The 23,862-nt window shown below is 43.6% G+C and overlaps 1 protein-coding gene across 6 annotated transcripts in view; it reads left to right on the forward strand.

Annotated features, from left to right (window-relative positions):
- The window catches only part of celsr1a (cadherin EGF LAG seven-pass G-type receptor 1a), an 88,858-nt gene that overhangs the window by 63,042 nt on the left and 1,954 nt on the right, over window positions 1-23,862 (forward strand). For 3 of the 6 annotated variants that reach the window (XM_086201131.1, XM_086201130.1, XM_086201135.1), the window contains 28 exons: window positions 814-977; window positions 1,230-1,355; window positions 4,067-4,233; window positions 4,397-4,582; window positions 4,659-4,772; window positions 4,860-5,034; window positions 5,118-5,259; window positions 7,251-7,371; window positions 7,524-7,707; window positions 9,081-9,182; window positions 10,580-10,674; window positions 11,006-11,215; window positions 11,355-11,538; window positions 11,734-11,877; window positions 11,962-12,145; window positions 12,566-12,733; window positions 12,825-12,951; window positions 13,037-13,237; window positions 17,696-17,870; window positions 18,270-18,382; window positions 18,650-18,729; window positions 18,877-19,003; window positions 19,089-19,214; window positions 19,286-19,422; window positions 21,904-22,004; window positions 22,093-22,242; window positions 22,320-22,577; window positions 22,656-23,025. In XM_086201131.1, coding sequence (XP_086057257.1) covers window positions 814-977; window positions 1,230-1,355; window positions 4,067-4,233; window positions 4,397-4,582; window positions 4,659-4,772; window positions 4,860-5,034; window positions 5,118-5,259; window positions 7,251-7,371; window positions 7,524-7,707; window positions 9,081-9,182; window positions 10,580-10,674; window positions 11,006-11,215; window positions 11,355-11,538; window positions 11,734-11,877; window positions 11,962-12,145; window positions 12,566-12,733; window positions 12,825-12,951; window positions 13,037-13,237; window positions 17,696-17,870; window positions 18,270-18,382; window positions 18,650-18,729; window positions 18,877-19,003; window positions 19,089-19,214; window positions 19,286-19,422; window positions 21,904-22,004; window positions 22,093-22,242; window positions 22,320-22,577; window positions 22,656-23,025 — 4,431 coding nt within the window. The remainder of the gene's footprint in view (window positions 1-813; window positions 978-1,229; window positions 1,356-4,066; window positions 4,234-4,396; window positions 4,583-4,658; window positions 4,773-4,859; window positions 5,035-5,117; window positions 5,260-7,250; window positions 7,372-7,523; window positions 7,708-9,080; window positions 9,183-10,579; window positions 10,675-11,005; window positions 11,216-11,354; window positions 11,539-11,733; window positions 11,878-11,961; window positions 12,146-12,565; window positions 12,734-12,824; window positions 12,952-13,036; window positions 13,238-17,695; window positions 17,871-18,269; window positions 18,383-18,649; window positions 18,730-18,876; window positions 19,004-19,088; window positions 19,215-19,285; window positions 19,423-21,903; window positions 22,005-22,092; window positions 22,243-22,319; window positions 22,578-22,655; window positions 23,026-23,862) is intronic. The other 3 variants (XM_086201132.1, XM_086201136.1, XM_086201133.1) reach the window with 2 other exon arrangements.

A 23,862-nucleotide genomic window follows, 5' to 3' on the forward strand; every position in this document is an offset into this window, starting at 1 on the left:
TCAGTATATTTTCACCATCTTAACCAGTGTGTCCAGGGTGTGTGTGACACCTTCGGAAACTGTAAATCTAAAGAATTTGTGTGTTTTCACTTTCTTTCTCCAAATCAACGCATAGCTCGTCCGAGCGTTCCAGGATTGATTCTCTGGATAGGTGATAGGTTAGTTTATCTTTTCTGTTCAACCAAAAAAACCTTGACACGTTCTGAAAAAGGTACTCTCTCCACTTTCTTTCGTTCCGCCGTTGTCTCCTCCTCCGCGGCGGTTTGTCGTCTATGCTGAGTAAATTAACACCTTCCACTCAAACGTGTTTTAGACAGACGCAAGACTGAAATTTGCACTCTGGGTGTTAAATCACACATCTTGTGCTAAATTAACTTATTTGCATTTCCTCCTCCCTGTATTTTGCACTGACAGGTAAAAATGCCCTGTCTTGCATGTTCATGAAGGAAAATGTGCTAAATCAACAGTGTGCACTATCCTGCTCATCATCAAGACACAATCCTCCGTGCACATCCTTCGCGCACGAGTTGGCACATTTCATTACGATTGACATGCATTTTGTAGGTTTTTACACATGCAAATCTTTAGTAAAGCCCTTGGTGATTATTAAGAACTGTGTGTAGTGGTGCAGGAGTCCTAAAATCAAGAAATAAGCTGGCATTTTTTTAACGTCTGGTTCCCTCATTTCAAAGTAAATTCTCCTAAAATGTCTGCAGTAAAGTCTGTGGTTTACTCTAGCTAAAAATATTTAAATGTTTACATCAGTAAAAATGTATTTTATTTGTTTTTTTTGTGTGTCCGTGTTGTCCTCAGGTCTTTGGACTTAACAGGGCCGCTGTTGCTAGGTGGTGTTCCCAACCTCCCTGAGGATTTTCCCGTCAGGAACAGAGACTTTGTAGGCTGCATGAGAAACCTGAGCATTGACAGCAGGCCCATCGACATGGCTAGCTACATCGCTAACAATGGCACCACAGCAGGTAGCACACACTGATTCAAAATGTAAAAAAAAAAAAACAACCAAAAAACCTTTTTTAAGAAAAATCATTTTTTTACTTACATTTTCAGGATTTGTACGCATCCAAGCTAAAGTCATTAATACTTACGATGAATCGTACTGAAGAGACAAAGAGTAGAAATGAAAATGTAATCGAAATGTTATTTTCTGAAATTTCTGAAAAGCACAAACAAACATGTATGTCAATTGATATGATTTTCTTTTTATTGTTCAGGTTGTCCAGCGAAGAGAAACTTCTGCACACCTACTGTGTGTCAGAACGGAGGAGTGTGTGTCAGCAAATGGAACACCTACAGCTGCGACTGCCCGACTGGCTACGGCGGCAAGAACTGTGAACAAGGTGAGTTAACGTGTGCATGCATCTGCTTGTGTGTGCATGTTTGTGTTTACCCACAGTATTTGTGTGAGTGTGTATGTGTGTGTTGAGGACTTCCAGGAGCGTGTGTGTTAGGAGATCAGATGGGATAAAGAGCCACCTCCAGTGACTCAGTGTGACTCATGCAGTAGTCACAATGGAGAGCCTCAGCTTACCACTGCACGGATACAGAACATGGCCTCAGGTCTGGAGTTTTAGGACAACGACCAAACTCTGACTGACTCATTTGTCGAATCCCAGACTCAAAGAATGAAACAAAAGACACACACTACGCTGACCCCTCACCTGTCAGCTTGTCTCTTTGCAGCTCAGTGAACAGAGGTGTAACAGACAGCTCATGTTACCTTGATACAGTAGCTTTGGTAGACATATGGACGGATCGGGAGGGCCAGTAAATTTACTGTTTCCTCATAAGGAAAAGCATAAAAAACACGACCAGCAGTATTGTTATTTACATCCTTCTCATCTTGGATCATGTTTTTTATCAGACAAGGAGAGAACTTTGATTTCCCCCTGCAGGGCAAACATTCACACAATGTCTGAATACCTCTCCTTGCCATCTCATCTGTGAGGTAGCCGCCTCATCAGTGCCAGGCCCCAGATCCAGTATCTGAACTGGGCCCCTGATCACAGCAAGCTGGGAAGAGGTTTTTGGCTGATCTGGCGCTTGTTGACACGTTTGGTTCAAGGCTTTACACCTCACTGAAACACGAGAAGTGTTATTGTTGTTGAGTATCATTTGAAGTCCACGAAAAGTCAGCCACTGAATCGGTTTAATTTCATATTATTGCATCCAGGGAGGCATGGTGGTGCAGTGGTCAGCACTGTGGCTTCACAGCAAGAAGGGTCCAGGTTTAGCACGGCTGGAGCACAGGATCTTTCTGTGTGGAGTCTGCATGTTCTCCCTGTTCCTGCTGGGTTCTCTCTGGTACTCCAGCTTCCTCCACAGTCCAAAGACATCAAGAGGGACCAGGTTAATCCAGACTCTAAATTGACCGTAGGCGTGGCTGTGAGGGCCAATGGTTGTCTGTCTATATGTGTTGGCCCTGCCATGGACTGGTGACCCGTCCAGGGTGAACCCTGCCTCTTGCCCAAAGGCTACTGGGATAGGCTCCAGCCAACCCTTAACAGGATAAACAGCAGAAAATGGATGCACGGATTATGGCATCCAATCAAATTATAACCTTTGGAGAAATGAATTGAGTTGTTGTTCACGGTAGATTCAGGCGAATTGTAAACTTGCAGTATAAGTATTATATATATATATATATATAATATATAATACTTGTGCATGCTCGTGAGTGTCAGTTTTGAGTCTTTACAAGTAGATGAATCTCCTCGCTGGTGTCAAACAAGACCAGAATTTTCTTCACAAAAAAAATGTGGAGTTGCACTTTGAATCGACATTTCCGTGATCGGCTACACTCCCATCCACAAATTAGCAGGATCCAGGACCATTGCAGGACAGAGACTTAAAAAAAAAATCATGCAGAGAAGACCGAAGATGTTGAGTAGCTCAAAGATGAACCCTTTTTTTGGTGGCCATTTGTCACTCTGACCTTACAAAACGTGTTTTTGACTCAAGAATTCAGACAAATAAAGCAATGCCATTTTATATGCAGTAGGCCCAGTTACTGTGTCGTCATGATGTGAGTGGAAATATACAAGGGTAGGTCAGTAATTCTTGTTGCTTGATGATGTGAACACTGACAGATTGGGCCTTTGTTTGCTAGCTGTATGAAAGACTAAGCTTTGCTTAAACCATTGAAGCTCCCTACTTTCAGAAACAAAAATGTCTTTGTCTGATAATTACAGAGTTTGTGTGAGTTGAATTATGTGCCTTGGGGATCTGAGAACATCCAGACTTTATGATGTAGATTATACAGGAGGAAACACTAACTATATGTTGTGTTGAAATATCGACTCCTGCGGTGAGCATATGTTTGCCTCTGTCGCTTGATCTCAATGTGCACAATAGCTTATAACGTGCGTGTGTCAGGTCTGTTGGGTTTTCATAATGTCTCTAGACTTAAATGTTTGCCTAATAAATGACTTTGAAATAATCCATAGACATAAATTACATTGGGTGTCATACAGAATGGAAAGAAAAGATTTAAATTCCGCTTTCAGACTGACATGAGCCGCCAAGTATGTTAACAGCTCTACTGCTTGTACTGGAAAACGGTGTGTTAATGTAAAATTACTGCAAACAAAGTGGTGATGGAGACCACCGGTAGCCTCAACCTCCAAAGGACCACATTTCCCAAGTTGTTGTGTTTCACTCTCTGTGGCTTTTATCTGATGCTTGAAACTCATATATGCAGATGACACTCTACTCTTTATGTTTCTTTACATTGGCTTTACACTGTTTCAGTGTCAATATGGCACTTGTTTGCCTTTAAAGTTCCAATCATAGTAGCCTACTGGTTAATAATACCCCATGAAAGCGATGTCCGTGGTTAGATTGTGGTTGTAGACCTTTCTTTCATGTCATTTGTGACTTGTGGTGTTTAAGCAGCCTCGGCTCCTGGACTACAAATCCACACCATCAGTATGGGAGGTGTTTCCTCTCTTGCTCCTGCTCAGTAGAGGCAAAAATGCCTCATTCTTGATTTGTTTTAAGACTTTTTTTCCACATCCTGACTGATTCTTCCTCCCGTCTTTTTTGCGCTCAGTGATGCCATCCCCCCAGTTCTTTGACGGCCAGGCGCTGGTTTCGTGGAGTGAGCCGGAAGTTACTGTAGCTGTTCCCTGGTACATGGGTCTGATGTTTCGGACTCGGCAGCCTGCTGGCAACCTGATGCAGGCCAACGCCGGCAAGTCTTCCACCATCAACCTTATGGTGAGCAACAGTACATGATTAACACAACAGTGAATGCCATCAGCATACAGTGCACATGTCTGAGTGCAGCAAGGCATTTTAGATTTAATTTCTTTGCAGGTGAACTTGATATTGTTCTCAGTCTGACGCTGCTCCGTGCCCGTATTTTGTTTGTTCACCCCAGGTGAGCGAGCAACATGTCCGTATGGAGGTGTTGCTCAGACAGCATCTAGTTGCATCACTGAGCTTCCCCCAAGTTCGGGTCAATGATGGGGAGTGGCACCACCTGCTAGTAGAACTGAGAAGTGTAAAAGACGGCAAAGACATCAAGTACATGGCTGCGGTTTCCCTGGACTACGGCATGTACCAGGTGGGTAGCAAGTGGCATCTGGAATAGTTCAGGTAATTCACACTTTTCTCATTTTCAATTCTCTGTTTTCAAGCAGAAGTCAGTGGAAATTGGTAATGATCTCCCGGGTTTGAAGCTGCAAACTCTGCATGTAGGAGGTTTGCCTGGTGAGGGCAACCATGTCACCAAAGGCTTCATCGGCTGCATACAGGTTAGTGGTGGTTTCTCATCTCTTAAAACAAAGAAAGCATCAGTTTTCCACTTCCCTTTTTCTTCAACAATGCGCACTCCCCATCAGGGCGTGCGAATGGGCGAGACGTCCACCAACATTGCCAATGTGAACATGGCTCAGGGCCTGAAGATCCGTGTGGAGGAGGGCTGCGACCTGGCTGACCCCTGTGACTCCAACATCTGTCCCGACAACAGCCACTGCAGTGACGACTGGAGCACACACACTTGTGTCTGTGACCCAGGTACTACACACTCTCACACACACGCAGGGCTAAATATTTGTCTGTGCGGTTTATCTCTTGACCTGACTCTCTTGGTCTTGCAGGTTACTTTGGGAAGGAGTGTGTGGATGCTTGTCAGCTCAACCCTTGTGAACACGTATCCACCTGTGTTCGCAAACCAAGTTCCTCCCACGGCTACACCTGTGAATGTGGACAGAACTACTACGGCCAGTACTGCGAAAATAAGTACGTTTTTCTCCACTCTACGCATGCGTATACCTCTTTTTGAAGGCAGATGTGTAACGTTGTTTTAGGTGTTCATTGATTTTTTTTTTTTAAATATTGAAAGACTAGTAGAGCAGGGGAGATTTCATATTCGTACTCGCTACACAGGCTGTGAAGGTGCAGTTTTAGTGGATGATGACAATTGTGCCAAGATTTTTAAGAATCTCTCAGGCTTTGGGAGGATGGGGTTTTTTTTGAAAATGTTGCATTTTTCTCACAGTTTCTAGGTCTTCATTGGCGAAGGGTGAGAGATTTTTGATGTTTTATTAAGAAGAAAAATGTTAAATTCCTGCGGCATTCTTCAAATCCTCCTTCAACTAAAATCACAAATATAAATTTTTAATAAATAACACTGCATGCCAGTCCTTTATGTCCAGATGTTACAAACGAAGCCGACTAAAAATAGACATTTCCACCGAGAGAAAACACTAAGCTGCTTTAGTTATGCTAGGCTTTTGCTCTTTTTTGTAATGATGCCAACCTCCTGAGTCCCTCAGAGCAGCTTTATAAGTAATCTGAGCTTGATAGTGTGTGTGTGTGTGTGTGTGTGTGTGTGTGTGTGTGTGTGTGTGTGTGTGCGCGTGCATGCGTGTACGTATGTGTGTGTGTGTGTGTTTGTGTGTGAGATGGAAACAGGGAGGGAAAAAAATAAAAGATAAATTATCAAATTTGTCAGGTGAAATTTATCTGAATGCTGCAGGTTTGCACAGTCAGCACTGTCTAATAGTGGGCACATGAAGGAGGCAGCCCTGCACACGAGCCACCATGACATGCATCACTTCCTGTCTGAGGCAGGATGTGGGATTCCCCCTTCATGCCTGGCTAGTCCTGCATAGGTGTTTAGTCTCTGCTGCCCGCATACTACCACTGTCGCTCTATCAGATCCCATCTGTCTTAAGAGAGAAAGAAAGTGAGTGTGTGTGTGTGCGCGTGCAGGCGCACACGTGTGTGAATGTGCGTGCAAGCCTGTGTGAACGAGCCACATGTGATTTACTGACTTAAAAGTGTCAGAGGAAGTTTATTCAAGAGATCAACACAACAGATAGTAAAGCAGATTTCCTCAATCCGATACGATTAAGAAGCATGAAAACCTAATGAACCATCACTTTGCTTTGTGTGACACTGATATTTCAGCAGAGACGGAACCACAACAGTTTCATGAATGTTGTTGAATGCTGATGTGGAGACAAAGATCAACTGCTTTCAAAACAGTTTAATTTGCCCTTTTGCCATCATGTGCTATAAAATGAAGATCTGAGACTCTCGTACCAAGAGAGCTGAAAGGGAATGCAGAGGAGCGAAAACATATTTCATTAGTTTGGATAAAAAGGTGTTTGTGTGAAATATTAGTTTGTATTTTTGTGTCTAAAATAATTACATACTGGTTTAAGGGTTGTTGGGTTGTTGTTTTTTTACCAGTAGGATGGTTTCATACTGTCCTTGTTTACTTCACTGGAATGGAACCGTGGAGTGTCTTTCCCTCTTAGTGCAGTTTGTTTTGAGCAGGTGTGAATGTAGGAATCTCACTCCAGTTCACACCATTCCAGGAAACGGACCAAGACCACCTCTTCAACTGGTCTTGCTCCAGGTCCTGGTGCGATACAAAGGAACCGTGCATTTATGCCGATCTGAACTTGATCCCACCTAACGACCAGGTGAATTCTGGCTGCAAGTTTGTGTTTTTTGGATGCGGCAGAGCACAATAAGTAATTTTTAAAAGTAGTGGAAATGTTCACCAGTCACTTAAGAGAACGTTCATGTGGTTTGTGATGAGGCGTTTTGGTTGGATCGGATTTTTCTCGATGTGGACAAAAAACAAAAACAAAAAAAAAAAACAGACGAAGAGGGAAACACGCAAAGTTTTAAAAACCCCGACAAGATTTGATAAAAAGTACATTTTGGTACGTGTGTGTGCCGGACCTTATTAAACACGCTGTTGTCTCTGCTAACAGGGCGGAGAAGCCGTGTCCTCAGGGTTGGTGGGGCAGTCCCATGTGTGGGCCTTGTAACTGTGACACTGGCAGGGGCTTTCATAAAGACTGCAACAAGACCACTGGAGAGTGTCGCTGCAAGGTAAAAACACATTCAGTGGGAAGTCGGTGGGGGTTTCTTTTGCGGCTCGCCATGTTTGTGGGTTTTTTTGCAAAAAATATAAAAAGACACCCATCGAAATTTCGGACTTTTGAGGAATTAAATATATTTGTGGCTTTTATTTCCTCCTGCAGGAAAACCACTATCGTCCAGAAGGTGAAGACACTTGCTACCCCTGTGAGTGCTTCTCTGTGGGCTCCGAGTCTCGAACCTGTGACCCCATCAGTGGGCAGTGCCCCTGCAAAGGCGGAGTCATAGGTCGTCAGTGTAACCGCTGTGATAACCCCTTTGCTGAAGTCACTTCCACCGGATGTGAAGGTATGGAAATTCGCCCCAGTATAAATCAAAAATTTGCTTTTGAAAATGATCACAAATTGTTCCTTATTATCATATTGTGCAAGTTGCATTGTATTTAAAAATGTTTTTAAAAAGAAAGTTAGCAAAAAGGTAAATAGAATAAAAATAAATGTTAAAAATATAAAATTTATTAAAAAAAGGGACTGAGCATCGAAAAGAGAGAGAAAAAATAGAAAAAAATATAAATATGGGTATTAAACTAAACTGCAAATGTATCAGGGAATCAATCCTGAACTCATAATTTTAAAAGGAAAAGCAGACATTAATGAATTTGATTGAATTGTTAAAATTAAGGTAAATGTGATTCGTACAAAGGTTCTCCAAGATGCTGTCAGTGTAATAAAGGTTTGGGTGCTTTTGTTTAAATGAAGAAAGCGTTTGAGGCGATGAACAAGAATCAGAAAATCATTTTAAAAGTTTGGTGTATTATTCCTTTAAATGTTCCGGTTCACAAAGTGGACCCCGGATGAATCGATGGTGTCAAGAGGAGACAAATGGTGTCGCTCATGTCTGCTGGTGCTGCAGTTGAGCTAACTTCATGTCATTGTCGCCGCCCAGTCAAGCAGAAGAGGCAACTCTGGCTAGCAGGCTAACTTGGCAGCGGGACAGCGTGCACACAATACAGTAGTGATGAATAGAGGACAAAACCCACAGAAAATCAATGTGCTCAGTGTTTGACCTAATATGAATCTCCCCCGAGTCCTTGTGGAACGTGACCAGACTTTAAATGGATCTAAATCTATAGAATCCAAAGATGCAGAGAAGAAGAGGTTTCTGTGGTCGTGTCCTGTGGGTCGCTGAGATGTGACCATCCATGGCCGGCCTCATACCGACCTGTCAGCACCACAGCAAACACAGGCCAGACAGCAGGGAGACGCTCAATAAAACTGCTGTTAGTGTCATCACAGCCTTTTATCACAACCAAATGACTTGGTGGAATCCTCAAAGAAAGAGGGAAGCAAGATCTTTTATCTGGTTTTTTTTTTTTTTTTTTGTTAAAGGGGGGGGGTCACCTTTCGCACGATGACAAGCTCAGATCAAATAAACTCAGGACATTTGAACCCCAAAGAGTTAATGAATCGCTGGGATAATTTTCTTCTAACTGCAACAATCCTGCACGTCTCAACCTGGATTTATTAATCCAGATATGATTAACAATGTATCACAGTTTGTGCAAAAGCTCTGCAGGATTAGTCAGTCTGTTTGGCTGTTTCATAAGAAATGATTGGATTTACCTTTTCAAATTTTTGAGGTAAAAGGTCATTTGTTGGTTGTTTTAAAAAACAGAGTGATATGTGAGAAAGAGCTGATCCTCTCTGCCTCGCCCTCCACAGTGGTGTACGAAGGCTGCCCAAAGGCATTCGACGCAGGAATTTGGTGGCCCAAGACCAAATTTGGACGGCCAGCTGCCATGAACTGTCCCAAAGGATCTATCGGTGAGTGCCGTTGAATTCGTCAACACGTAGGCTTGACTATTTAGGCTGGACGTAGTCCAGACTGTGAGTGAGTCACTCCAGCTGGAAGAGGCACTGATAAAGTTTACAGCAAGGTCAGTGATACGGTGGAGGTTAAGTTTTATCATCTCATTTAAGGAAAAATTAATGTGTTAACAGAATTCTTAGATGGTTCTGGAAATGTTCCTATTTGTTTGCTGGCAGAGAAAGTAAGATTAAAACATCAACACCGCTCTCAGCCAGCAGCTGGCTAGCTTAGCTCAGCTCAATATGCTACTTAGCTGGCCACTGCTCAGCTTTTTAAAAGAGACCTTTTTCACGGATGTGTTGAAGTTTTTTTTTTAAGGTTTATGATAAATAAAACAAGGTACGAAATGCTAATTCTTGTGATTTAGAGATGCTGGAGGACATTTGTTTGCTTCAGAGTTAGCCAGGAAACCCTGATTTCTGCTATGAAGCTAAGCTATGCTAAGTTAAGATACTTGGTCAGTGGCTTTAGTTTTATATTGAAAGGAGTAATGTGGATATTCCTCATCTATAATAATATAATTTGGTGTAATGGTAAATTGGATAATTGAAAAAGACCAGGTCATCTAATTTATATCGCAGTAGTTAGCTAAAATTAGCTTACATTGCATTACATGAGCTTAACATCAGTAAACAAAATATGTCTTTTCTATTATTGATGCATATAAGACCATGTTATGTAGCAAAACTCTTGAGTAATAACTAAATGTTTTATTGCTTTAAAATATAACATTTAATTTTCCAATACTATATTTTTTATTCATTCTGCCCAAAGTTAAATAGCCTTATTTCTAAAAAGCAATCATGTCAAAGTCTTTGATAAATTACCCACAATTCCATCACAGTTTGGGGCTTTTAAACAGTGCTTTCCCTGCAGCTAATCATCTTCAGTGTGTGTGTGTGTGTGTGTGTGTGTGTGTGTGAGAGAGAGAGAGTGAGAGAGAGAGACACACAGACAGACACAGAGAGAACGCTTAGATGAGCTCAAGGCTTCAGTTCTGTGACCCAGCGCAGCACTTGCCACTGTCTCGGTTGCTGCTTTGTAACTTCAGTCGCTATGGCGACCCCTTTTGTTGTCTCTGTGCCCTCAAAGGGGAAGGTTGCTAACATTGCTCCAGGCCTTCTCGAAGCTCAGAGTCTTAACGTCATGTGTCCGTTTGGAACAGCAGCTTATAGAGTAGATGATGTTGCATCTAGGACGACGCGTTGTCTCAGATCCGTGCATTTAGCTCGTGCAGTATTTACAGGAAATAAACCAAATGAAGTTATTTGTGATGCAGGGGATTGTTGTTTTACCACAACATCAAGTTAAAAATCATGTGACTCTGTTTTCATGTTTATGTGTTTTTTAGGTACTGCCATTCGCCACTGCAGTGACGAGAAAGGCTGGTTGTTGCCTGAGCTCTTTAACTGCACCACCGCCACCTTCTTTCATCTGAAGAAACTGGTGATTATTAGAAAAAAAGCTAAAATGCCCTTTTAGTATTTAAGACATATTCTAGCAGCATTGACCTAAATGGAAGGACTGCATGGTTTGACAATAGCATTCCGTAGTCCTTTTATCAATGACAAGTAAGGGATTTAAAGATACCGCAGTGTAATTTGATAATAAGTCCACAGAAATTAACACAAAAGGTGAAATACATGATAGAATACATGTGAACCTGAATTTGAACTTCTCAAAGTCCCACTAATCCTGGGTTTGACCTGCGTCCATTGTTCCATCTGCTTTTCTTTACCCTGAACCTGCCTGTTCTTGTTTCCCTCTTCTCCTCCAGAACGAGGACCTCCGCCGTAACAGTTCAAGGATGGACAGTGAGCGCTCCAAGAACATTGTGCGTTTGCTTCACAGCGCGACCAACAACACCCCGCATTACTATGGTAACGACGTGAAGACAGCCGCACAGCTGTTGAACCACGTGCTGCTTTACGAGAGTCAGCAGGCTGGATTTGACCTCACCGCCATGAAGGATGCAGAGTTTAATGAGGTGATACAGAAATACTACATGTCAACCCATCGCTGCTTCGCTACCGTGTCACACACTTAATATTTATTGGGGAATTTACTTCCACTCATATTCCATCAACTGCCAATTCGTGTCATTTGTTAATGGGTGATTTTTCCAGAATCTGGTCCGAGCTGGCAGTGCCATACTGGATCCTGACACCAAGGAGCACTGGGAGCAGATCCAGAGGACAGAGGGCGGTACAGCGCACCTGCTCCGCAATTTTGAGCTGTATGCAAACACGCTGGCACAGAATGTCAGGAAAACCTACCTGAAACCCTTCACCATCGTCACTGACAACATGAGTGAGTGAAGGCGCAGTACTGTAACAAGTGTTCACACAATAAAAAAGTGACATAGGGGCATTCTTCATATTTCCAATCACTGTTGGGAGAAATGCCACCTTTTTGCCGTGTCTGGACTGCAGGAACTGCATTTATTTCTTGGATCCCGGTCCTAATCAATCTAATTGCATCTTTTGTTTCTTTTGTTGTTCTTAGTATTAACCGTGGACTACCTGGATGTGTCGGAGCCAGAGAGGGCCACGTTTCCTCGCTTCCAGGAAATCCAGGAGGAATATCCCAAAGAGCTTGGCTCCTCAGTCCACTTCCCTCAGTTCAACCTCCGAACTCAAGGCCCCAGAGGTAGAAACTGTCTCAGAATCAGGCCTCCCAACTTCTCCCTCTCCCTCTGTATTTCCCTCACTGTCTACTTCCTGTCTGAAACAGCTGAGCCAAATCCAGCTCCTGCTGCACAGACCGATGCCCCTTTGGAGGAGGAACACACACTGTCTGACAGGAGGCGCCGCCACCTCGAACCAGCTGTCCATCCACCGGTTGCCGTGGTGATAGTGTACAAATCACTAGGAAAACTGCTCCCAGAAAGATACGACCCTGACCGCAGAAGTCTGAGGTATGGAAGCTGTACAGCGAACACGATCGTCCTTTAGAATAAAAACTCACATCCACGTTGTTGTCTGACTTTGAGTACGAGGGGAGTGAAGACCAGCTTGTTCTCTGTGAGGATTTAAAATAGTAATGTAAATATTTTATAGCACCACCTCAAAGAATGAAGACTGATACTGCACAGTGGAAAAAGGGAGTGTTCTCTCTAGCTCCTCTCTTTAATTCAACATATCCAGTGAACCCTCGAAGAACAGAAATATGTCATCCTTACTGCTGGTAAATGTCATAATATTGTCGGTGTGTTTGAAAACACATCTTATCAGTGCGTGTTGGACCTGAAATTCCATGTAGTGAACATCATTCATGGCTGGAAGGGTAAACATCTTTTTGGTCTTTTGAAGTATTGCTGACATGTTGATGCCTTCAGGCTCCCCAACCGTCCGGTGATCAACACAGCCATAGTCAGCGCCACAGTCCACAGCGAGGGTCCGCCTCTCCCTCCCGTCCTGGACCCCCCCATCACTCTGGAGTACACCCTGCTGGAGACGGAGGAGAGGACCAAACCCGTGTGCGTCTTCTGGAACCACTCCATTGCGTGAGTTTTGAGTGAACACACAGAGAGAAATGTAGTTACGATGTCTTTTATGTTCTGCTAGCCTAATGTCTGTTGTTGTTGGTGTGTTTAGGATCGGAGGGACGGGTGGCTGGTCCTCTAAAGGCTGCGAGGTTCTCAACAGGAACAACAGCCACATCAGCTGTCAGTGTAACCACATGACCAGCTTCGCCGTGCTCATGGATATCTCCAAGAGAGAGGTATCGCCAAAATCCCTCCTCATTCAAAACACTCCAGAAACCTCTGTTCGGTCTTTCACCCCGTGTCTGCGTCTCCCCCCCACAGCACGGCGAGGTCCTGCCTCTGAAGATCGTCACCTACACCACCGTGTCCATTTCCCTCTTCCTCCTCCTCCTCACGCTGATCCTGTTGTGTCTCCTGCGCCGACTCAGCTCCAACCTACACGTCATCCACAGGAACCTGGTAGCAGCACTCTTCTTCTCCGAGCTCGTCTTCCTGCTTGGCATCAATCAGACCGACAACCCGGTAGGACCTGGAAGCGCCCGCTGAACACACACTTCACATTTGAAGAGGTTTCTGCAGGAGTCCAACGTCTCGATTGACGTTGTTACGCTAAAGAACCTCTGCTAGCTAACTCTGCTTATCACGTGGGCAGAAAACTACTCTGTTCACGTTCTTCATATTTTTGCCCATGTTTTTAAGGGTGAGATAGTTGCTGATGCTGTACTTAAATTTAGCTTTTTAAATTTTACTTATTCTTATTTATTTGCATTTTTCATAGTTTATCTATAGAGTACGCCTATGCAACATTTGAACAGTTGCTCATTAGTTTATCTTGTAGCTCAACAGCTAATTTGTCCACATAAACATTAGCATTTCCTACATACTTTACAGACATACAACAGAAGTGCTCACATGTTAAATAGTTAGCTAGTTGTTAATTAGCTTGTTAGCATGCTAAATTAGACTAATTTGCACCAAAGGCAGTGTGTAGCTGAATATTTAGTTTATATGGTAGAAGACAAATTAAACTTTTGAACCTCATGCAGGATAAAGACACTCTGATGGTTACTGCATTTCTGTGATAGTTGCAGACATGTCAGCTCTCCAATCCTCATCCCTCTTAAGGGTTAAGTAAGAACTCTATGAACCTCTGTAATTAATATGTAAAGAGAGAGGCTGAGGTTAGACTGTGTTGTTATTGAAACGAGCAAACTATGCTAAATGCACACACACACACATGCATGAGCAAACACACACACCACCCCAAGCCCATAGTGGAGACGTGCTGTGACTGGTATCTGTCTCCAGAAGCAAGCCTCGGAGCAGTTGGCCTTGAGGACTGTTTCCCAAAACAGCTTCTTAGTGCTTCCCAAAACAGCTCCTTAGTTTTCACTTGATAAACCTCTCACATGTCTGTTGTACAGAAACATCGTTAATCTGTTAATTGGTAGGGAATAATCCTACTTTTGAGAAGAAGTAAGGTTTGGAAAGCTGTGACTCTTGGTAGGTCTTGAGAAGGTATAATGCCAGATTTAAAGGTACTGTTTGTAACTTTGCCCTGTCTTGTAATACCACTTTTTACCTCACGAGGTAATGGCGAGTAATTAGCCCCTTTAAAACAGTCTGTTCAAGGAGGAAATGTGCCGTTATTATTCCTCGCCATTCCAGCAAAGATGGACTGATTGCGTGCTTTTACATGCTACCAAGACCTTAAATACCAGAACTGCTTAAAACCAAAGTTCATAAAAGTAGCTAGCTAACTTTTGTTTGTTGTTTACTGTTAGCAACACTATTTGCCAAATTAGCATTCCCTTGTTTCTTGTGATAGGACCAGACACACCAGCTTTCAGGTAATAGGCCTCCCCCTACTGGTCTGCGTGAAGATTACTCTAAATAGCCATGACGACCTCCTCTTCTGCTGTTTGTTGCAGCCACGCTGAACGTTGTCAAAGCAGAAAAAGTTGTTGGTGCTGCAGCGCCAGTGTAGCTTATGCAACAGGTGTGCACATTTCTCGTGTAAAGTTTGTGTATATTTGATGTCTTGTCCATTCAGATATCTCTTTTTTTTTTTTTTTTTTTTAAATGGACATTAATAGTGGTGTGAATACTGTATACACATCATTGTGCCCATTAGGTTTTCACAGCGACAAAGTCCACAAACGTACAAAAAATATCACACATCACTGATTTTGTCAGCTCTGACTCGTCTGGCTAAACCAGATGTGGAAACAAACACAAGCTCATCAGGTCCAACTGTCAGGTCTGTCTCAGCATGGCTGCTAATAACTCCCAGCCAGGTGTATATTTTGGCAGCGACTATTTCTTTGGAAGGTGTCCAGTCATTGATTGGAGTCGGTTGAAATCTTGGTATTACATTGTCTCTCGGGGGGGGGGGGGTATCGGTCACCATGACAACATCAAAGCGTCATATCAGATGAAGATAATTGAAAATGAGCTGAATCAGATTTTTTTTTTTTTTTAACCTGCAGATTATGCATAGTCTGGATGAGTATGTTTTGACTTGGATGCGATGGACTCAAACACTGACCATCAATGTCCTGCGTTATCTTCATTTATATACAGTTTACTTTAGTCGGTCTGCAGCAGCGAGGTTTTAAAAAGACCAGCAGAACATTTCATCTGTATTTAGGTTGATTTTCTTTCTTTTTTCGTCATTCTGCACAAGTGCATGTGTGCATGAATGTCTTTATTCTTCTGCGTGTGTGTGTGTGTGTGTGTGTGTGTGTGTGTGTGTGTGTGTGTGTGTGTGTGTGTGTGTGTGTGTGTGTGTGTGTGTGTGTGTGTGGAATGCTGTCAGTGTGTGCCCAGGGCCATCTCCAGGAGAATTTATAACCTTGTCAAAGCAGACTCTCTTTCTCTCTGATCTTTGGAGCAATACACAGCATTACTAAAATACAGTATCTCAACTGCCGGGGCATTCCCTGACACTCTGCATTCCTCTGTTACAGCAGAAGGGGGTGGGTTACTTTCCTCTATGACAAATTGATTAATTATTTTTAACAGTTCCAAATTTTTTGGAATTCGGGGGGGCTGGAACCAGCGGAGGTTTTCTGTTTTTGTGGCCACGCTAACAGACGGCAGTGTTGGCCATTCTTAACTGCCTTCTCAACAACTACGGGATAGCACGACCAGGAAGTCGGCTTTTTTAATTTTAAGGCAAATGTTTTTGTTGAAGTTTGGCTTCAAAGTTTGCTCAGAACTCAAATGGGCATCAGAAACAATTGAACCTCATTCACCGTTCACAGGACCAGATTGTTGACAAGAGACTCAACACCATCTGTTTGAAATGCAGCGTGCTTTTAGTTTGTAAGTTTCGAATCATTTTTAATAACGTTTCAAATACAGTGTACAAACATTTCAGGTTCTATCTCACACATGCGGGCAAAGAAAGTTATGTCCACATTCACTCACAGCCAGAGAGTTGAAGGACGAAGAGGTAGGATTTTCATATTCCACAGTTCGGTGAAACAGTGCCTCTCGTGCACCGACTGTCACCAGATTTGGCACAGACGTTCAGGAGGTAATCTGTAAATTCTGGATCCACTTGCATGTGAATCGGAGGAGTGCATCCTCTTTTAACTGCAATGTACAGGAAGTTGTTTGGTTATAACCTCAGCAGTTTGTCTATGATGTCAAATTTCTGTCGTGTACTTCTTTCACAAGTGTGCGTGGATCTTGTGTGTACAATTTCATGCATCAGACACAGATCTGAGGAGGGGAATGAGACAAATTAAAATGAAGCAAAATAAACCAGAACCCCTATTTGGGGTTCAGCTGACGTCTTTTAAATAATCCACTCTTCTTTCTGCATCTTTCAGTTGAATTCAGCGATTTGCAGATTCACTGATCTTGTCACGTTTTCAGCGGAAAATGTTATTCTGTTCATTTTAGTCTTTAAAATGAACAGAATAACATTTTCTGCATTTTATACTGAACCCGTCAGGTCTGGACAATGACGACTCTTAAATCCAGAGACCACTGGGATTACTGTGGTACCACATCTGGACCACAGTACAGCACGCACACTGGTTTTCCCCTTCATGCAAAAGCTAAGCAGTATCAAGCCGACCCCCTTACTGCTTCTTACCTCCTTAACCTCAGCTTTCAAGCTTTGATTTTTTTCCCCCCAGTTTTTTTCAAATATAATGAATGAATGAAACTCTTACTTCAAGCCCTTTTACATCCGTATCAAAAATCACAGTCGTAGAGGACAAAGATAGACTCAATATAGGAGGAAGTAAAACGTATTTAGAAACAAACATCTTTCATTTGATTTCAGTTTCTTTTAACTCTACATTCCATTGCCAGATCAAAGGCTTTAAAGGGCAATTTCCACCAAAGACTCACAATGAGACAGAGCAGTTGCAGGGAAAGTCACATGGGTGTAAACTGTCCTTCTGGGTTTGACTCAAGCTGCCTCAAACTCGGTTTGTCAAGTTCCCACTGATAACCAATTTATTGCCTCATCTAGTTGCACGATTGTTATCTTGTATGTTTCAGACCAAAGTGTTGCAAGTTCCAACTGTTCTCGTTGTGAGTCTTTGGTATAAATTGGGATTAAACCCTGAGCTCAAGAGGGATTCCCTGATTTCAGCTCTGACTGTCAGTGCTGGGCAAGTTACTTCCACAATGTAATATATTCTAGATAGATACTTTTTGATGCTTTCTGTGCTCTACTTTTGTGTTACTTTCACTAAAAGAAATGCATTTTAAAAAAAAGAAAGTTCATTCAAATCACAGCCTCATTTGTGAAACGCGCTTCCTACCAAAATGAGGCTGAACACACCCCGAATGCACGGCGCACGCATAGCACCATCAAACAAACATTTAGAAAATTAAAGTGAATTATTCACAGCCTCATTTATGAGCATTTTATACCTAAAAAGAAGACATGTCGTTTTGTTTCTTTCAAAGGGACAAACCTATTCATGACTCAGTCGTCCTCTTCCCTCCTTCCAGTTTGTGTGCACGGTGATCGCCATCCTCCTCCATTACTTCTACATGTGCACCTTCGCATGGATGTTCGTGGAGGGGCTGCATATCTACAGAATGCTGACCGAGCTGCGCAACATCAACCACGGACACATGAGGTTCTACTACGCCATGGGCTGGGGCATACCGGCTATTATCACTGGTGAGACACACACACACACACGCATGTAGTTGTCAATACAGAGCAATAAAAGATGTGTTGGCATGTCTGAAACTCCCTCTTTATTTCCTTATTTAGGTAGGCATGTCACACTGTGTAGCTATTTCGGATATGTCCAATTAGTAACGCTCCTTTAAGCCTGTCAGTCAGCGTGTTTTTTTCTAACCCTCTAATACATCTACTGTATTAAACGGTTGGAGGTGTACTGACATGCTTTGGCAGGAATGGTCGCCAGCAAATGTTACAAGATTGGAATTTGGATTAAAACATCGGTTTAAGAAAGAACTACGGAGTGAAGTAAAGCAGGATGAGACACAGATTAATAAAACAAAGAAAAGGTTCTGCTGCTTATTTTAGTTCCATCTCTCCCGTCTGTTATAGGCTTGGCAGTGGGCCTGGATCCTCAGGGTTATGGGAACCCAGATTTCTGTTGGCTGTCTGTCCATGACACACTCATCTGGAGCTTCGCAGGACCCATATTTGTAGTTGTCTTGGTACGTTCAGATGTGTTCTAGATGTAATGTGATGTGATGGGAAGTGTACCGCAGTGATGTGTGCTGAACTACCTGACAAAAATGCAGTGTTTTGAGATGAATGTCAGATTCAATGATGGCTTGGATATAATCTATGATGCCATTTGTGTTTATCCTCACATCAAATTGCTTGCTCTTTCTGAAGCATTTAACCACAAATTTACAATGTTATGCAAATAATAGTCAGGAAAAGAACTTTCTCTAACTACTTCTTCTGTATTTCCAAAGGTAAACATAGTGATCTTTATCTTGGCTGCGAAGGCTTCCTGCGGTCGCAGGCAGAAGGTAGCTGAGAAGTCGGGCGCTATGTGAGTTAACACATGGAACACAGTTTAAATTTTAAATTTGAGGGTATCTCAAAGTAGAGGGGGAAATGTGAACATTTGAGTGTGTGTGTGTGTGTGTGTGTGTGTGTGTGTGTGTGTGTGTGTGTGTGTGTGTGTTCACCTCCTCAGTCCTGCACTTCGCATGGCCTTCTTGCTACTGCTACTCATCAGCGCCACCTGGCTGCTCGGTCTTATGGCGGTCAACAGTGACGTCCTCACCTTCCACTACCTGTTCGCCGCCTTCAGCTGCCTGCAGGTAACACAGCGTTCTGACCTTAGACTCGACAGAGTGTCATACAGGACCTTCCCTATCTACGTGATCTTGTTTGCTGTCTTCCCAGGGAGTCTTCATCTTCTTCTTCCACGTGATCTTCAACAAAGAGGTTCGGAAAAACCTCAAGAACGTCTTTACGGGAAAGAAGAACATACCAGATGAGTCTGCGGCCACTAGAGCCTCTTTGCTCACGGTGAGTATTCCATCATTTTACACCATGTTGTGTCATTTTCTGTTCCTGATTCCTTCCACCTCCATCTTCAGCGCTCCCTCAACTGTAACAACACATACACGGAAGATGGCCATCTGTACCGCTCGGGCATCGGCGAGTCCACAGTCTCGCTGGAGAGCACGCTCAGGTCAGCCAAGAGCCGCAGCAGCTACCTGGCTTACACACTCAGGTACAACACATCCACTGACTGCATGGCTGCTTCTACTACATTGCTGCGTGACGAGTGGTCTGTCTGTGCGCGTGTCTTCACTACCGTTGTTCTTCTCCACACATCTTCCTCGTTATCATCCTCCCAGCATGTCTGCTGAAGCATTAAATGTCTCACACTCACTAACACACCCCGGAGTCCTCACTTTGTACACACTCCATGTCTGTATTTTAGCCAAACATGGAAAACTTCAGTTGCTGGTTTTCCATAAATTTGAGTGCGTTTTCTTTCCTCCAACATGTGCATGCGGCCACAAAATGGCGCCTTTATTAAACTGTTATTCTGCTTGCATGACAATGCAGTGATTTGCCAGCGCATGGCACGTGGTCTTGCTACAAACCCCACATAGAACAAGGAACGTTAATTTTGTCATGTAAACACAGAATCCCCAATGTTTATGTTGCTCTTTGTTTTATGTATTAAAATAATCAGCATGTCTAAAGTTTTGAATGAATTGTAAGTATTAACAGAATGTGAAGAAACAACAAATGTCACTGTTAGCCAAAGTCATCTATGTCTTGTGTTGCATATGTAGCTACTGCTGTTAGCATGCTAGCCAGCTAGTTTCAGTCTTTCCTGCAGTATCACTTTCTACCACCAGAGGTGCTAGTTGCTACTGACGTTAGCATGCTAACCGGCAAGCACAAATCCTAATATCGCTTTCGACCATAAGAGGTGGTGGTTTGCTGGTGAGGCTAGGATGCTATGTAGCTAGCCCTAGTCCATCCTGTCCTACAATATCACTTTCTACAAGAAGAGGTGGTAGTTGCTAGTGAGGCCAGAATGCTAACCAGCTAAACCTAGTCCATCCTATCCCACAATATCACTTTCTACTACAAGAGATGATAACTGCTGCTGTTGTGAGCAAGCTAATCAGTTTGCCCCAGTCCTTTCTGTCACATCTCTGCTACCACATCAGGTAACAGTTGCTACTGATCATAGCATGCTAACCAGCTAGCTCTAGCCTTTCCTGTTACATGATATAATTTTCCACTGCTAGAGGTGATAGTGAGGCTGTTACAAAACTGAGCCGGGTGTACTGGTTCTCAAGAAGAGGCCACACCGTCTTAATGGAAGCTCTAATTTTTCTGAAGGGTTTTGTGACTAGTGATACGCAGTCCACATGTAGCATACAGCTCTCAAGCTCCATATGAATGTACCATAAGTGATAGTACTATTTAGCCAGAGGTCATTTTATGTTGCACAAGGCTGCTCAAAGTGGAGCCAGGGGGTGCTGCAGGGTCAGATTTAGCCTGTCAGATGTATTAAATAGAGAAATACATAGTTTTGGCCACACGGCAGCTGACTTTGTATCTGTGCTAGCCTTTCGGTGTCAATAACTATGTTGCAATAAAATATTTCAACAGACAAGTTTGAGGGGATTATTACAGTGAAACGATTTCACTTAATATGTGAAGAACGTGCCGTGGTTGCCATTCTAGCTCTGAAGAATACACAGCTGGCTAGCAACAATAGCAATAGCGAGCAATAAAGCTGTGAATTGTTTTACCCTGCGGTGTGGAGTGTTTTCATCACAGCAGAGTGCTGTGTTACACGTATCCAGTGTTTTAAAGGGTTTTTACAGAATCCAGATTAGGTCTGACTGTATGCCTGGGCTCATAAAGCTGTCATTTGGGTAACACGAGCTGACACTGGGGTCAATGAGAGCAAAAACGCTAGGGGGAAATAGATGTGGCGTGCTGCCTGGTACGAGAGGGATGGGGGAGAAAAAATGTGAGAATGGGAGAGCGAGGAGGCAGAACGGGGGGGGTTGGCTATGGAGATGGGACCGTACCTGTTGAAGTGGGAATGTAACACAGACACAAATACATTTTCGATGCTGCTGTTGGCTCGACTTCAGCTGCCTGAAGGAGCTTCTCTTACAGCAGACGGGTCAGAGTCTCTAGTAGCATTTTCACCCTCCAGCCAAAGTCTAACTTGGAATGAGCGGCTGCAGGTAGACAGGAGGGGAAGAAAGACCTGACTGAGCACAGTCACCGTGTGAATAAGAACATTTCAGTCAAAGAGAGCTAAATCTAAATTTGTTCAGTAAGTGCTCTATGTTGGATTGAAGCTGAAATGTAAAATAAAACAGATGACTTTAGTTTTAGGGTAAACTACCCTCCATGATCTGTTCAAGCACAGGTGTGTTTAATTCTGTTGTTCAGGCAGAGTTTCTTTAACCAGATGCAAGCAGCCCAGCTTCAGTCTATTGTTTGTCTTTGTTGAGTTGATCAGTGACAAATATTGTGTAATGAGGGACGTCTGCAGGTTAAGACAACAGTCACCACAAGTTCAGGCTTGTATTAACTGAGAGCAACGCTCTACTTCCCCTCATCTTAATCTTCACCTCTACTTTTTCACTCTCGTTCCTCTCACGCTTTCCCACCGGCCACGTTTCCTGCTCCTTCCTTTTCCTTCCTTCTCTGTCTTTTTTTACAGGGACGAGGTGGGCCAGAAGCCCAGCGTCTCATCAGGAACCGCTAAAGGTCACACTGACCTTGATGGCCCTCTGTTCCACAGAAGTGGCACCAAAGGAGATGGTGAGTTTTTTACACTTTGGTTGTGGAACCAAAGTAAGGCTTCTCAAGCTGAACTCAGGGTAATTACCGTTATTTGCCTCCCTCGTAGACTCGGACTCAGACAGCGAGCTGTCGGTGGATGAACACAGCTCGTCCTACGCCTCCTCCCACTCCTCTGACAGCGACGATGACGACATCGATGTCAAGCCAAAGTGGAATAACGAGAGGCAGCCGGTTCACAGCACTCCGAAAGGTAAAGGTGAGGAGAAATTAATTTAGTTTTGATAAGGAGGCTTGAGTGGTTCTAAAATGGCCGATTCCATATCGTCTTACCAGTGGATTCAGTGTCCAATCACGTGAAGCCTTACTGGCCAACAGAGGTCACCACCGCCAGCGACAGCGAGGATCCCAGCGGGGCAGAGAGGCTGAGGGTGGAGACCAAGGTCAACGTGGAGCTTCACCCAGAGAATAAGTCCAACCACATAGGCGACAGAGACAGAGAGACGCCTCAGGAGAAGGACAGACAGATGGCCAGTAAGGATGCAGCACCGTCAGGTCAGACCAACAGCAACCACCAGCCTGAGCAGAGGAAAGGTGAGGGACTTCATGTGAGGGAATAAATGGGTTGATCAAATTGGGACGGCACTGACGCAAACTCCCGGTTTGTCTCAGGTATCCTCAAGAACAAGATCAGCTACCCTCCCCCGCTCACCGACAAGAACATGAAGAACCGACTGAGGGAGAAGCTAAGCGACTACAACTCCCCCACCATCACCTCCCCTCCCCCCAACAACAACATGACCACCTCCTCGCCTCCCCCTTCCGTCAACATCATGACCCCCTCATCCCGACGGCCTTCGCTCAGCTCCAACGACGGAGGTCGCCCCAGCAACCACGACTCTGTCATCAAACCTCCTGTTGCCCCCCGGCGACAGATTCCTGCTGGACAGCCGCCAGCGGAGGTTTACCGTGAAACCAACGGAGGAGTGGCGATGCACTTGAAGTCGGGCACAGTCAACGGGGGCAACGAGTCCGATTCAGAGTGAGTAGGCCAGGGATGCTTCAGCGTGTTGTGGGTTAAACAGACAAATGAACTCCTTCTTATTTAATCTTGTACTCTAACTTTTTAATAACTTTTAACATTACCTCACTGTGTTTTAGCTGCAAAGATAACATGTACTAGTTGATGGTCAATGTCAACTTTTGCAACAGTGCATGCATCAACACAGCTGAAGGGACAGTCCAACATCTACCTGTCTTGTTGAAGGCACTGATAGCTTTAGTTGCTAGTTAGCTTACCTGCTGTGGCCATCATTTATAGACTTAAAGAGCTCGTGTTTGATGGTCTTTTGACTGGACTTGTCTGTATTTAGTGATCATTAGCTGCTGTACGAAGCTAAGCTAACTGGCTGCTAGGGGCATCTCTGTGTAGAACACAGATGTATTTTTGTCAGAGGATTTGAACGGGGATATTTACATTGGATGTTTGATCGTTAGCAATTAGCTATGTGGCCAACAAAAGTTTAAAAGCCCCTGGCATTTTGTTCAGCGAGGTAACCCTCAGATAAACACCGCTACGGTTGAAAAGCTAACGTTTTTGGAAGCATGAACAATACGACCGATGCCTGACTCCACCACAACGAGCTTGGCGTTTTTTTCCCTGTTTTCAACGAGATGACATGAGTAGCCACTTGATAACACCCAACATTTTTAAGACACATCAACTACTTCTCAATTTGTAAGTGTTGTGTTTAGTGATTTCATTTATACCGTAGAAAAAAATTGTTACGTTTTCCTGAAAGTATGGACTTTATCTCAGGCGTTTGACTGACAGTCCACTGAGTTTGAGATGAGGGAACCAGAAGTTCAACAATACGAA

Source organism: Aulostomus chinensis, chromosome 4 (assembly GCF_037954235.1).
Source record: "Aulostomus chinensis isolate RoL2024-O1b breed Wild chromosome 4, RoL_Achi_v1.0, whole genome shotgun sequence".
NCBI lineage: Eukaryota > Metazoa > Chordata > Actinopteri > Syngnathiformes > Aulostomidae > Aulostomus > Aulostomus chinensis.